Source organism: Neophocaena asiaeorientalis, unplaced genomic scaffold, assembly GCF_003031525.2.
Source record: "Neophocaena asiaeorientalis asiaeorientalis breed wild unplaced genomic scaffold, Neophocaena_asiaeorientalis_V1.1 scaffold135, whole genome shotgun sequence".
Taxonomy (NCBI): Eukaryota; Metazoa; Chordata; class Mammalia; order Artiodactyla; family Phocoenidae; genus Neophocaena; species Neophocaena asiaeorientalis.
The window spans coordinates 1,455,277-1,468,330 of record NW_020175190.1 but is presented as its reverse complement, the minus strand read 5'-3'; the positions used below and the strand labels follow the sequence as shown (position 1 = coordinate 1,468,330).

At 42.0% G+C, this 13,054-nt stretch overlaps 1 protein-coding gene across 1 annotated transcript in view; it reads left to right on the top strand.

Annotated features, from left to right (window-relative positions):
- Positions 1 to 13,054, top strand: part of ROR1 (receptor tyrosine kinase like orphan receptor 1) — a 127,574-nt gene that overhangs the window by 86,961 nt on the left and 27,559 nt on the right. Inside the window, 3 exon segments of the mRNA XM_024764746.1 lie at positions 1,502 to 1,629; positions 3,720 to 4,037; positions 5,302 to 5,547. Of these exon segments, the coding sequence (XP_024620514.1) occupies positions 1,502 to 1,629; positions 3,720 to 4,037; positions 5,302 to 5,547 (692 nt within the window).

Here is a 13,054-nt window from a genome sequence, read left to right as displayed (position 1 = left end):
ATAGGGAGTAGAAAGCAACTGAAAACCAGTGTCTTTTAAGGATCAGCTCTATCAGATTTTTTCACCTGGCTTCCTATTCTAGTGGGCTTTCTAGACTCCCTCACTGAACCCTCAGGTGTGGAAGTCCAGGGTCACAGCACTGACCGCAGTCGATTTTACAAAGTAGAAGCTTAGTAAATAATTCTCCTTTAAATAAATGTCTTCTTCGGTAACTGTAAGTGCTTTAATAATAATTGTATGTTACCTCAGTGTAGCACTTTTTAAAAGCTTTTACACAACTTGATAGGATCCTCATGACTGTGACTTACAGGGTCGAGAGGTCAGTTATTAGCTTCATCTTATAGATAAGAAAACCATAGCTCAGAGGACTTGGGAGGTTGCCTAAGGATATGCAAATGTTAAATGTAGAAGGAGAATTTTGTTCTCCTGATTTTTACTCTAAAGTACTTTAACTTAGAAGCTAAAGAGGAAAAATGATGCTTTGTTCAGATGATGTGTTGGTTCCAGCCAGGTTAACGGGGGAGGAGCATCCAGGGTAGAAGTCCGCCCATAAACCTGGCAGATAGCCTTCTGCTTGGCTGTGGTCTGCCTTTCAGAAGCAGATTGATATTCTGTACTCTGGTGTCTTGAGCTTATCATAGGCCCTTGTGGAAGGTTTTGGCCTCTGTCCTTTCAAGCTGAACCTGCCATCTTGGGTCCTAATCTCCAGCCTTAGATCTCCAGCCATTTGCCAGACTGTCACTAATCACATCACTTTCTGGTATCCCCTTGTCTTCAGAATAAAATCTCTGCCCTCCCTTTTATTATTGTCATTTGAGGCAGCAAAAATTTTTTAAAGATTATTTTTTTTAAGTTTTAGGGGATTATGAAAGCAAGCATCCATTGGCATTTGCTCTGGATTTCCTGGGATTTAGTGACTCATTTGAAATTGTCCGGTCCGTGGTTTGCCATGGACCTCTCTCTGCAGGGTGGAGAGAATAGGTCTCAAGCAGGAGCCACGTAACTGGACTGCCCTCTGGTTTCTTTCCAGCTGCCCCCAGCTTCTCACCCCGTGGAGTCTCCTAACTGACATATCAGTCCGAGTGTACCTTGGTGATAACGCGTCCACGCCTTTGTAGCAAATGAAGAGGAAATAATCTGTGCTTAAAAAACGAAAAACTGTAGAACATGTGCCCAGATTTCCAACTCATTCCCTCTTTACTCTTACAACTACATCATCTGCCAGCCCACCACCAGCTGCGAAAATAAAAGTGTTTTCTCCCATATTTAAGGATGATTTTGTGCTTCAGGATGATTTTTCTGGGGGTGAAGGAAACTTGACCGACGTGACCAACAGATGTTTTAAACGATGGAGGGAACTGAGGAAAAAGTCGGATTCCTTCGCCCACTCTTTAGGATACTGTGCCCGACTGCGCCCCCTAGTGACTGTCTGGGGCATCGCGCAGTCAGAGCCAACTGCAAGTGTGTACTGCACCCTCTCATGTCTGTGCTCTGTTTTTAGAGATGAGTATGAAGAAGATGGATTCTGTCAGCCGTACAGAGGGATTGCGTGTGCAAGATTTATTGGCAACCGCACTGTCTATATGGAGTCTCTGCATATGCAAGGGGAAATAGAAAATCAGATCACAGGTAGGTAGCAATGAAATTATATTTATACTTTGCATAACAATTTTTCTCGCCAGAAATTTTACTGAGCTCTTCTCTTGACAAAGGATTAGGCTAAGCGTAGGGGTTAGGAGCAGGGCCATAAAAAAGCAGGAGATGCAATCTCTGCTCTGGAATTTACATTAGAATAATTTATTGAGTTTGCCCTTAGAGGAAAAGGAGGCTTTGAGAAGTCTCACATTCATTCAAACACTCAGTAAATATTATTGGGTGCCTTTGGCATACCAGGACCTGGGCTGGGCACTGGGGATGTGATGCTGTGGGGAATAAGCCAGGTACGTTTCTGCCCTCACAGAGCTTACTGTTTGGAAGCAACGTTGTGTCGACTGAAAGCAGATGAATTTAGAGTCCATAATTCTGGATGCTAATCCCAATATTGCCATTACTGTGACTTTGGGGAAAGACTCTTACTCTCCATGGAAATCTCTTTCTTTCCCTGTGAAGTGAGCGAGGAGGCAGGATGATCATAGGTCTCTTCCTGCTCTAGCTTTCTCTATTTTACCCTTCACTTTCCTGAATTGAAAGTATCTTTTTCATGGAAATCTAATAGTGAAGCACTACCTAGCACACGTGAGGTACGTAGTGTCGGCCACCTTGCACGATTTCGTACACCTAGTTCTGGTGGTTGCGGCCGCCTGTGCCTCTCCCATTAGTGTAGTTATTATGCCTCTGTGCCCCGTACCCTGGCAACACATTAAAATGGCCTTTCTGAAATTCTAATAAGGTTGCCAGCTTTAGCACTGAAAAATACAAGACACCCAGTTACATTTGATAATTTTTTAGTATATGTCCCAAATGTTTATCTGAAGTTCACGTGTAACTGGGTCCTTTGTAGTTTATCTGGCAACTCTAGGATCTAAGAGAGGCAAGAACAAACCCAAGACAGGCACACAGAATAGCCAACAGTCCAGAAACTATGTCCCGTGAGGACTTTGAAGGAGCTAAGAGAGGGCCAGGGGAGCTATTTAACCTGAAGAAGCAACTGTAGGAAGATGTATTTGCCCATTGCGGAAGCCCTCAGGCTTTCAAGCGGAAAGACTGTGAAATTCCAGAGCGGAGGCAGGACTGTGGGGGAGGGGCTATTGAAGAAACCTTTCAACCTAGTAAAAGAACATTTGAACATACTTTTTACTAAGTATTCACAAAAATAAATGGGAGTTCTGATATAAATATTGGGTCACCCAATTATATTAATCCTCTCTTGGACATTTTCCAGCTTACTGGAAAGTATTAACATTTTTTTTTAATCCATTTAACTTTTTTAACAAGCATTTCCCAAACTTGTTTGCTTATGGAACCCCAACTTCTCAAACACTTTTAACATTCTACAGAATTAATGTTCTGAGGAACATACTTTGGGAAACAGTGTACTAACAGCCTCTTAGGCTGCCTTGTGAGTATAAGCTCCTTGTCAGTAGAGTTATGCAAAGGCTAGTGCTCTTTTTGTACAGGGATAAGAGGTTAGGCTAAGTGACCACTAATATCCTATAATACACACTGGAACAACTGAGTTGTGCTCTTCGAGAACTTCCAGATGAGTTGCCGCATTTTCAGAAGATGGAATAGAAAGTATTCAAGCCACAAAGAAGTTAAACAAGTCACCCAGAGTCATCCAGCAGCTCAGAGGCAAGACACAGAACTAGATCCTGTGATCGGGCTCAGTCACTGCATAAAGCAAGTTCTGCCCTGCAGCTGTCAAATGTTTTAGAAGCCTCACAAAACTAATAAAAAGTACCGGATGAAACGCAAAGTTCTGTTGCTTTGTAGTAAAAATGAAAAATATATTGTACTTTAACCTAATTAATTCTTTTTATTAGGAAACGGTACATATGTAACTTAATCCTGTTATTTTAACTTTGTAGTCAAAATTATTTTTTTCAAGCCAGTGAAAGTAAGCTGCTTAGACATCTGAAATGAATCTCCTTCTCTTGGCCTTGTCTGTTTGAGCACAGCAGATTCTTTCCAATGTGTGTTTACATCTGATATCTGTTGACTAGATAACCGGGAGAGATAAACCCTGCCCCTGGGAGTTAATAATTGTGTTTGTTTTCCAGCTGCCTTCACCATGATCGGCACCTCCAGTCACTTGTCTGATAAGTGTTCTCAGTTCGCCATTCCTTCCCTGTGCCACTACGCCTTCCCATACTGTGATGAAACCTCATCCGTCCCAAAGCCCCGGGACTTGTGTCGCGATGAATGTGAAATCCTGGAAAATGTCCTGTGTCAGACGGAATACATTTTTGCGCGATCAAATCCCATGATTCTGATGAGGCTGAAACTGCCGAACTGTGAAGATCTCCCCCAGCCAGAGAGCCCCGAAGCTGCGAATTGTATCCGGATTGGAATTCCCATGGCGGATCCTATAAATAAAAGTAAGTGGTAGCCCCTGACCGTCTGTGCTGCCTCGGGGGCCGGCAGCCGCATGAAAACTGGATCTTGATCCCTAGTGATGATTCGTGTTGATAGTCAGATTACCTTCCAATGGGCCAAATACTGTGTGGGGCTGAGCATTCAGCGGGGGATTAGAGGCAGTGCCTATCTTCAAGAAGTTGCATGAGGATGATAATTTTAAAATATGGTTTCTGGTTCCTTAATAACTTAAAAATAGAATTACCATACGTCCCAGCAATGCCACTCCTGGCTATATACCCGAAAGAATTGAAAACAGGTGTTCAAACAAAAACTTGTACGGAAAGGCTCATGACAGCTCTATTCACCACAGCTAAAAGGTGGAAACAGCCCAAATGTCCATCAGTAGGAGAGTAGATAAATACATTGTGGTATATCCACATAATGAAATATTATTCATCCATGAAAAGGAGTAAAATCCTGTTACATGGTACAACATGGCATGAACCTTGAAGATACTGTCATAGAAAGAAGCCAGACACCATTGTATGAGTCCATTCATATGAGATATCCATAGTAGACAACTCCATAGAGATAGAAAGCAGATTAATGGTTGCCAGGGGCCGGGGGAAGGGGAGAGTGGGCAGTGACTGCTTAAGGAGCATAGAGTTTCTTTGGGGGATAATATAAGTGTTCTAGGAGGAGATAGAGGTGAAGGTTGCACAATATTTTGAATGTTCTAAATGCACTAATGGTAAATTGTATGATATGTGCATTGCACCACAATTAAAAAAATATGTATATGGAGGCTTACCTCCATCCTCCTTCGTCTCTCCTCCATGAAACAAAAGACTTTTTCTGTGCATTTCCCATGTGCACTGGCATGGCAATGGCCCTAACCCCTGTCAGAAACCCATAGTGCCCTGCCACTAACTAACACTTTCTGAGAACTAGATTCTTTAGTACAGGACTCATGTGCAGAAATGGAAGAAACAGTCCCTGCACCATTCACTAGGAAATGACTCCAGTGCCCCCAGGTCCCACCCCGGTTCTGATTCTTTTCTGTGTTCAATATCAAAAATACTTGTGGAGGACTGGTTCTCTTCCTGAAGCATAAGCTGTAAATCCTCCCAGGAATGTCACTGCAAGGCCCGCTCTGTGTCCCATCAGGGAAGCCTCGGCCGTGAGGGTAATTGCACGTCCTCCCTCCAGAAACTGCTGGCCGGGAGCTCCAGCACCTCCTCTGCTTCTCTCTCACAGTTTGGGCTCTTCTTCTGTGTTTTTCAGATCACAAGTGCTATAACAGCACAGGTGTGGACTACCGGGGAACTGTCAGTGTGACCAAATCAGGGCGCCAGTGCCAGCCGTGGAATTCCCAGTACCCACACACACACACCTTCACCGCCCTCCGCTTCCCAGAGCTGAACGGAGGGCACTCCTACTGCCGCAACCCAGGGAATCAGAAGGAAGCTCCCTGGTGCTTCACCTTGGATGAAAACTATAAGTCTGACCTGTGCGACATCCCAGCATGTGGTAAATACCGTCATTGCCTTTAAAGGATTCAGTCACTTTAAAAGATCTGCACTCCATGCCCCTTCCCTTAGGAGAATCGTGTGAGGGGGCAAAGGAGATTGATAGTGTTTGTTTGATCTCCGTCTGTTTCTAGGATAGATAAACCTTGCTGCTTTGACATAAAACACGTTTTAGGGTACCAAAGCACACTCTCAAGGAGGAAACTGCTTTTATCCCTGCAGCTATTGTGTTAGTGAGTATAACAGGCACCGTCTCTCTCTTATCACCATCATTCATGTAGTGAAGTGTGTTACCCACGATGGTCTGTGTCCAGGTGTACCTTTTTTAGCACAACAGGTGTATTGGAAGCAGAAAGAGAATTGTTTTCCCTGTGTCCTTGAGAACACCCACAAGGGAGGATGAATCTATAGCCATTACTCAGTGATCCAAGGCAACCTGTGGATAAACTGTGTCCTTCGTCTCATCCTTTTATACTGCAGAAGTATAGAAAGAAAATGAAGTTTCTGAATCAGTTTGTTCCTTTTTCTAGAAAATGTTTGGAAGGTAGGAGAAAGAGAATGGAAATGCTGCTGATACCTGGAGTCTCAGACTTTTTTGGAACTGATTCAACTTCCTTATCCTAGTTCTACTGATAATGTCACCTGGGTTTCCCAGGCATAGTGGGAGAGTCAGGATGTCACAGGAAAGCCACACCAAGTAAAATGGAGCTAATAATGATATACATCCAGGGTTTATTGAGAGAATACATGAGTTGATATCTGGAAAACTCTACAATGTCTGGAAGATAATAAATGTTTAATAAATATTTTCTAATGTAACTATTATATAGTCAATATATAAAGAGGAATTTATTATAATTAGTATGTAGTCTTCACATATAGAGGAATGCTTACTCTCAGTTTAGCAAATATTGTTTGAGCCCACTATGGAGTCAGGAGTGTGAAAAAGGAAGAAAATACGATTCATGTTACAATCGCAATGCGGTGTGTGTGATATAGTAGAAGTTAGCACAAATGCTGTGGAGTAAAGAAGAGGAAGCTAAAACATACTACAGAGGTCATTGGGAAAAAGTAATAAAAATATTAAAAGAACCCTTAGTGATAAAAATTTGGGAAACTATTATACTACAGTTTCATTCTTACATGTTACCTGTTACCACGGTATCTTTTCCTGCAAAATGATTTTATAAATGGTTAAACATACTCAGTTTGAGAAAGAGGTAAGCAGACCCTTTTTGTGTCGCTGGGCTTTAAAATGCCTTCATATGCAGCATAAAGAACAAATTATGAAGTTAACTCTTCCAGAGCCACCATTGGAAACATCAAAGCAAATTATCCTGTATTTTTTAAATGGTTTGCACCTAAAATTTATGACTTTTCCCACATGCTATATTAATAGGAAATTAATTAATAAGAAAGGAATAAAATAAAATGTAGATTTATAATCATTTACTTAGTTGCCTCATCCCTTCTCCTACACCAGGTAAGTGTGAAGATTTGCAAGAGAGCCAGGTATAAAAGCAATACTTACTGAGCATCTCCCATGTGCCAGGCGTCATTCTTAGAGTTTCAGAGGCTTTATTTACGATAAGGGGGTTAAGAGGGTTAAGAATACCCTCACGTTGTGACAGGTATTCTTAACTTTATGCTGCCAAGGAAGAAACAGAGGCTCAGAGAGCAACAGAGTCACCCCGCTAGTCTGACTCCAAACTCATCTTCCTGCTACTTCACTGTGCTATCTCGGGAGACTGATGTATGTCCTTAAGGAAACCAAATGAATTATTTTAAGGAAGAAACACATTGTTTACTCGACTCTGGGTGAACACCGTTGTCCTTTAGGTGACTTCTGACCCTTAATTTCCAACTATAATCCTCGTCAGAAGTAGGGAGATAATCAGACACAGGGAACATACTTGTGGTTGCCGGGGGGAGGGGGAGGGGGGAGGGGAGAACTGGGAGTTTGGGATTAGCAGATGCAAACTAGTATACATAGGGTTGGATAAACAACAAGGTCCTACTCTGTAGCATCGGGAACTATATTCAATACCCTATGAAAAAGAATGTATACCAAGATATGTATATCCGAGTCACTTTGCTATAGAGCAGAAATTAACACATTGTAAATCAACTATGCTTGAAAACAATTTTTAAAAATAATATAAAAATAAAGAAGTAGGGAGATAATTTGCTCATAAACTGGAAGATTTGTTGATAATCAGATTCAAGCTTTATTACAATTAGTTTAAGTCAACATTCGAAATGATACCTAAAAAATGTATTGCTTTCCATTTCAACGGTGTTCCTAAAGCAGTCAGACAAACACACTCTCCAAAAGATGAAAGAAACCCTTGAACAGTCTTTCAGACTGTGGACACAGAAAAAACGACCACCTATATTACCTACCATGTGCCTGCACGGTGCTTTGTACTTTACATCTTCATCTCCATTTAAAACTCATCACCACGCTATGGGATAGATGTTATTAACATATTCCACCAAGGTTCAGAAGGGTTAAAGGACTAGTCTAAATGAGACAACTCATGGGATTGGACCTTGAACCCTCGTCTACTTGCACATAGCTCTGACCAAACTCAAAGCTTGCACTCTTTCCCCAGACACTCTGCTGTTCCCCATTTAAAGATTTTTCAGAAATAAGTAAAAGAGTGACAATAGGGTTAACCTCTGGATTTCAGTATACTGAGTCCCGTAACATGATACAACAACTAAACATGTTCCCTTGCTGATGAAGAATTCCATCGTAGTATTGTTAAGTATATTATTATTGTATTAATCAGTACAGTGATGTTGGAAACCCTAAGATATTTCTTTTTGAATATCAATCTGCATAATTCTGAGGACTGGTTAATTCTAGTCATATGAGGGATAAATTTAGATGAAAGTTAAATCTGCAGATAACAAGCCAGTTTTCACCACTTACAATAATACTTTTTTTAAAAAGAAATTTTCATTTCATTTGGAAAGAAAACAGTTCCTTTTGAATTCTTCAGGCCAAACCACAAATACATCCATTAAAGGAACAGGGAATCCTTGACATGTGATCAATAAGAAGCTGCTGAGAGGCCAGCGGCTCCCCAGGGTATGAAATAAAGAGAGCAGGTCGGCATCAACTGTTGCTCCAAGGCAAGCTTTCTTGTAATTGCCCCTTCATAGCCCACCTCTAACAAAATAATCATACTAGAATCCTACTTTTTTTGTGTGTGTGTGTGGTACATGGGCCTCTCACTGCTGTGGCCTCTCCCGTTGTGGAGCACAGGCTCTGGACACGCAGGCTCAGCGGCCACGGCTCACGGGCCCAGTGGCTCCGCGGCACGTGGGATCCTCCCAGACCGGGGCACGAACCCGCGTCCCCTGCATCGGCAGGCGGACTCTCAACCACTGCGCCACCAGGGAAGCCCGTAGAATCCTACTTTTATAACATTTCATTAGAGCGTTTGATTTTTTTCCCATTTCATCCTTACAAAAATCATAAAAGATAAAGCAGGAATTTCCTGCCCTACTTTAACATATGAGACAACCAAGGCCCAGGGAAGTGGTAGGACTGACCCAAGAACACAAGTTAGTTAACAGAAACCAAGTCTCCTATCCCTAGGGCCACTCACTGCTGTTTGTTCTGTACCAGTGGTTCTCAAACAGGGAAAGTTTTGCCTTCCAGGGTGCATTTGGCAATATCTAGAGATATTTTGGTCATCGCAGCTGGGTGGGGTTGGGGGATGCTACTGGCATCTATCGTGTAGAGGCCAGGGATGCTGCTAAACATCCCAGAGTGCACGGAACCGCCCTCACAAAGAATTATCCAGCCCAGAACGCCAGTAGTGCCAGGTTTGGGGAACGCTGAGACTGAATAAGAATTATACAATTTAGACTATAGAATATAGCATATTGTATATACTGTATAAATTATACAATTTAGACTATAGAATAACAATATTAAACAACAGTTAACATTTACTGAGTGCTTACAAAAAACCACTATGCGAAGAGTTTTTTATGCATTGTCTCATATATAATAGTTCTATAACTGTATGAGTTGAGTTTTATTCTACCCAAGAAGAGGAAAATGAGACATAGGTTAAATAACTTGTCCAAGGCCGCATGGTTAATAAGAAGTAGACCCAGGACTCAGAGCTATAGCCAGTCTTGTAAATTCTATGATTTATATATGTGTGTGAGTATTTGTGTGTTTATGTATACAAGTAGGTAGGTAGATGGATGGATTGATAGATGATAAATAGATTGATAGAGATAGGATAAGTTTGCATCTTATAATGAGGTGTAAGCTGTGGGGCATATCTGAAATGAGTTATTTTCCTCCTTCCTCTCAAATGGGATGGAGTCTCATGGGAATGTTCCTGCATTCTTTGTTAAGTCAAAGTTAAGGAGGTTTCAAAATCTCCACGGGGTTTCTCATTTTCCTACTGATATCTTTTGTTTTCATTTCAACTAAGTAAGGCTAAAAGAAGTATAGACCTAATTAAATGCAGAATGTGAGCATTTGTTGTACTTTCTAGAATAAAGGCACTTGAGAACAGTCTGCCCCAGATTGTTTTATCTGTGAACTTTTACTCTAAGACAGAACATAAAATTAAACACAACCAAGTATGTCTGCTGTGAATTCTGGGAATTGGCTCAGCGAGGGCTGTGTGCGTGTGCCCAGGCAGTGCCTGGGAAAAGCTAAAGAACAAAAGATAGTTTGAGCCAGACTTGACCTCTCATATTCCCTGTTTTTTCTTTCCTATCCCAGGCATCCAGCAATTAGAATGGTTATTATTTATTCATTCACTTACTAAAACCAATATGTGTTGAACTTCTACTACACTTCAGATTTTGCTAACAAGCCACGCCCTCGTGTAGCTTACAATCTAGCGGAAGAATCAGATGAAAAAGAATACAAATCACATTAAGCACTGTCTTACAGTTCCCAGCGTTAATGTGTGCTGTTATGTGCTTTTCTGTTTGTGCCATGATGTCTGCTGTTGGTTGAACACTGTGCTAAGTTCTTTACAGCAGCATCTGGCCTACGACTTAGCTGATGCTCAATAAAATGTGCTGAGTTAACCCTCATAATAGCCACATGTTAAAGGTATCGCCTCCATTTTACTGATGGAGAAACTGAGACAATGTTATTTTACTAAAGCCAAGATCAGATCCACGGGACTCAAGGTCCAGCCTCTGTCCACCATGCTACAACTACTTAAAGGACACATTCTAGCTTATTCAGAGGAATAAACATTCCTTTATAATTTTCCTCTTCCCTTTGATCCTTATGAGCTCTCTAGGTCTTTGATTTTCTTATCTGAAGCTGCACAGATGCAGGAATGGAGCCCCCAGCCACAAGACATCTACTCTGAGACCCCAGGGTGCTCTACTTAGCCTCAGCCTGATAGGGACTAGGTCCCCCGGCAGCTCCACCCAGGCCTCACAGCGTTTGTCCTTTTCCCATTAAGCCCTAGATCTCCTCCCTTCCTGGCAGCCCCAGGTCCCCAGTCCTCAGAGTTGGCCATCTTCTGTGAGATCCTGCCTGCAAACCTTCATTCACTACACTCTCACCTCTAGTCACTGTGGCCACCTTCCAAGCCAAATACTGTGGGCTGGGTGGAAACAAAGTTGAAAAAGAAACATTTGCCTCTGGTCTTTCCAGCTGGCACCTAGGCACAACTCCCAGCTTCACAGCTTCACTGTAGCCCTTATCATTGCTTTTCTGTGCAGCCCTGAGTGGAGAACTGTGGGAAATATGTTTCTTTGGGAGCTCCTTTTGCAATGACCTAGCCATTTGCCCTTGTCCGTATTCTACCACATAGCTTATATTCTGTCTGTCTCCCCAGCTAATTGAGATCCCCTATTTGTTTCTTTCTTGAATTGTATGGGGAGGCGGAACCTTGATTACATTCATGTTTTCATATTCAAACCTTGGCCTTTTATTTCACTCTAGATAAGTCCTGAGCCACAGTTCTTCCACTAGCCAGGCCAGCATGTCCGATTCACCTCTAATTAAAGGTTTCTCCATCTACCAAACAACTAGAACTTCCAAACAGCAGTGGAATCTAAGTCCCTTACATACGAACCTTCAGGTTGCGAACTTTCAAAGATGCAAACTCACGTTCCATCAGCGTCAGGCGTGAGTGAACTTGCAGCTTGCCCTCCGTCTCCTATTGCTGACGATCCTTCAGCTCTACCATCTCCCACCTCCTCTCCCTCCTCCAGTCAGTAATTCTTCTTGTCTGTTCACTCGATGCCAGCCCCTGTATGCCTGCTGTTGTACTGTGCTACTGTACTTCTCAAGGTACTGTGCTGTAAGATTAAAAATGTTCTCTTTATTTTCTGTGTTTGTTTTTAATATATTATTTGTGTGAAAAGTATTATAAACCTATTACAGTACGGTACTATATAGCCGATTGTGTTAGTTCGGTACCTAAGCTAACTTTGTTGGACTTACGTACAAATTGGACTTACGAACGTGCTCTCAGAACGGAACACGTTCGTATGTAGGGGACTTACTGTGTTGTTTTTACACCTAAACCAGCTTCACTGACGAGTACCCATTGATAAGAAAGTAGTGAACCATTTGGCTCAATTTGGAGTTTTCATACCTGGCCTGTTGCTTTTGTATTTCCTTTTAAGTCCTTGCCTTGCAACGGTTTGCCAAAGGGCACGTTGCCCAGTTCTGTGCCTGAATAGCCCTGACTTGTCCCATAACCTTACAAACACCCGCCCTGGGTTCTGCTTTGTCACAAACCATTTTCTCCAACGTGGTGGTTTACAGTTTGGGGCAAGGCAGATGCTTTCCAGATTGCGAACATTGCAGTTTTTAACTCACTCTGTCAGCAGCCTTCTCCCATATTTCACAGAAGACCTGTTGTAAGGCAATTTGTCTTTCAGCCATTTCTTCAAACCAAAATTGAACATTACAGTGAATTGGATGGTGGGGAGCGGGGGGACGAGGTAGGAGGAAGGAATAGGGTACTGCTTTGTATAGTCTGAAGTTTTCCGGAAGAGTTATTTTTGTGCTACAGAGATTTTCAAGATGTACTTTGGTCTCCAGTCTTTATATATTTTCGACAAAGTAAAGAACAATAGTTACCGAAAACTTATAACTGAGTCATATTCTATAAACATTTTTCACCAGGAAATAATTTTCTCTCAAAAGTTTTTTTTTTATTGTCCCCAGTATGCATTGAGTCATTTACGCAGTGTGTCAGCTACTCTAGTAATAAGCTTTTGGAAGCCCTTAACCCTTCGGGCCCAGTACCACGCCAACAGGAAATGCTGCTCGTCATCTTGGACTTTTGGTGACAGAATTCTGCTATAACGCCACAATGATTGTTGTTATTGGCTTTGCATCAGTCAAGATTCTGGCAGGAAACAAAAGGCACAGGCAAATAGACTTAAGAATTTTATAAAGAGATTGTTTTTAAAGGTGTTGGCAGAGTTGGGGTAAACCAATGAGGTACAGGACCTGGGGCTAGCAGGAGTGAGAAGCATTACCATTC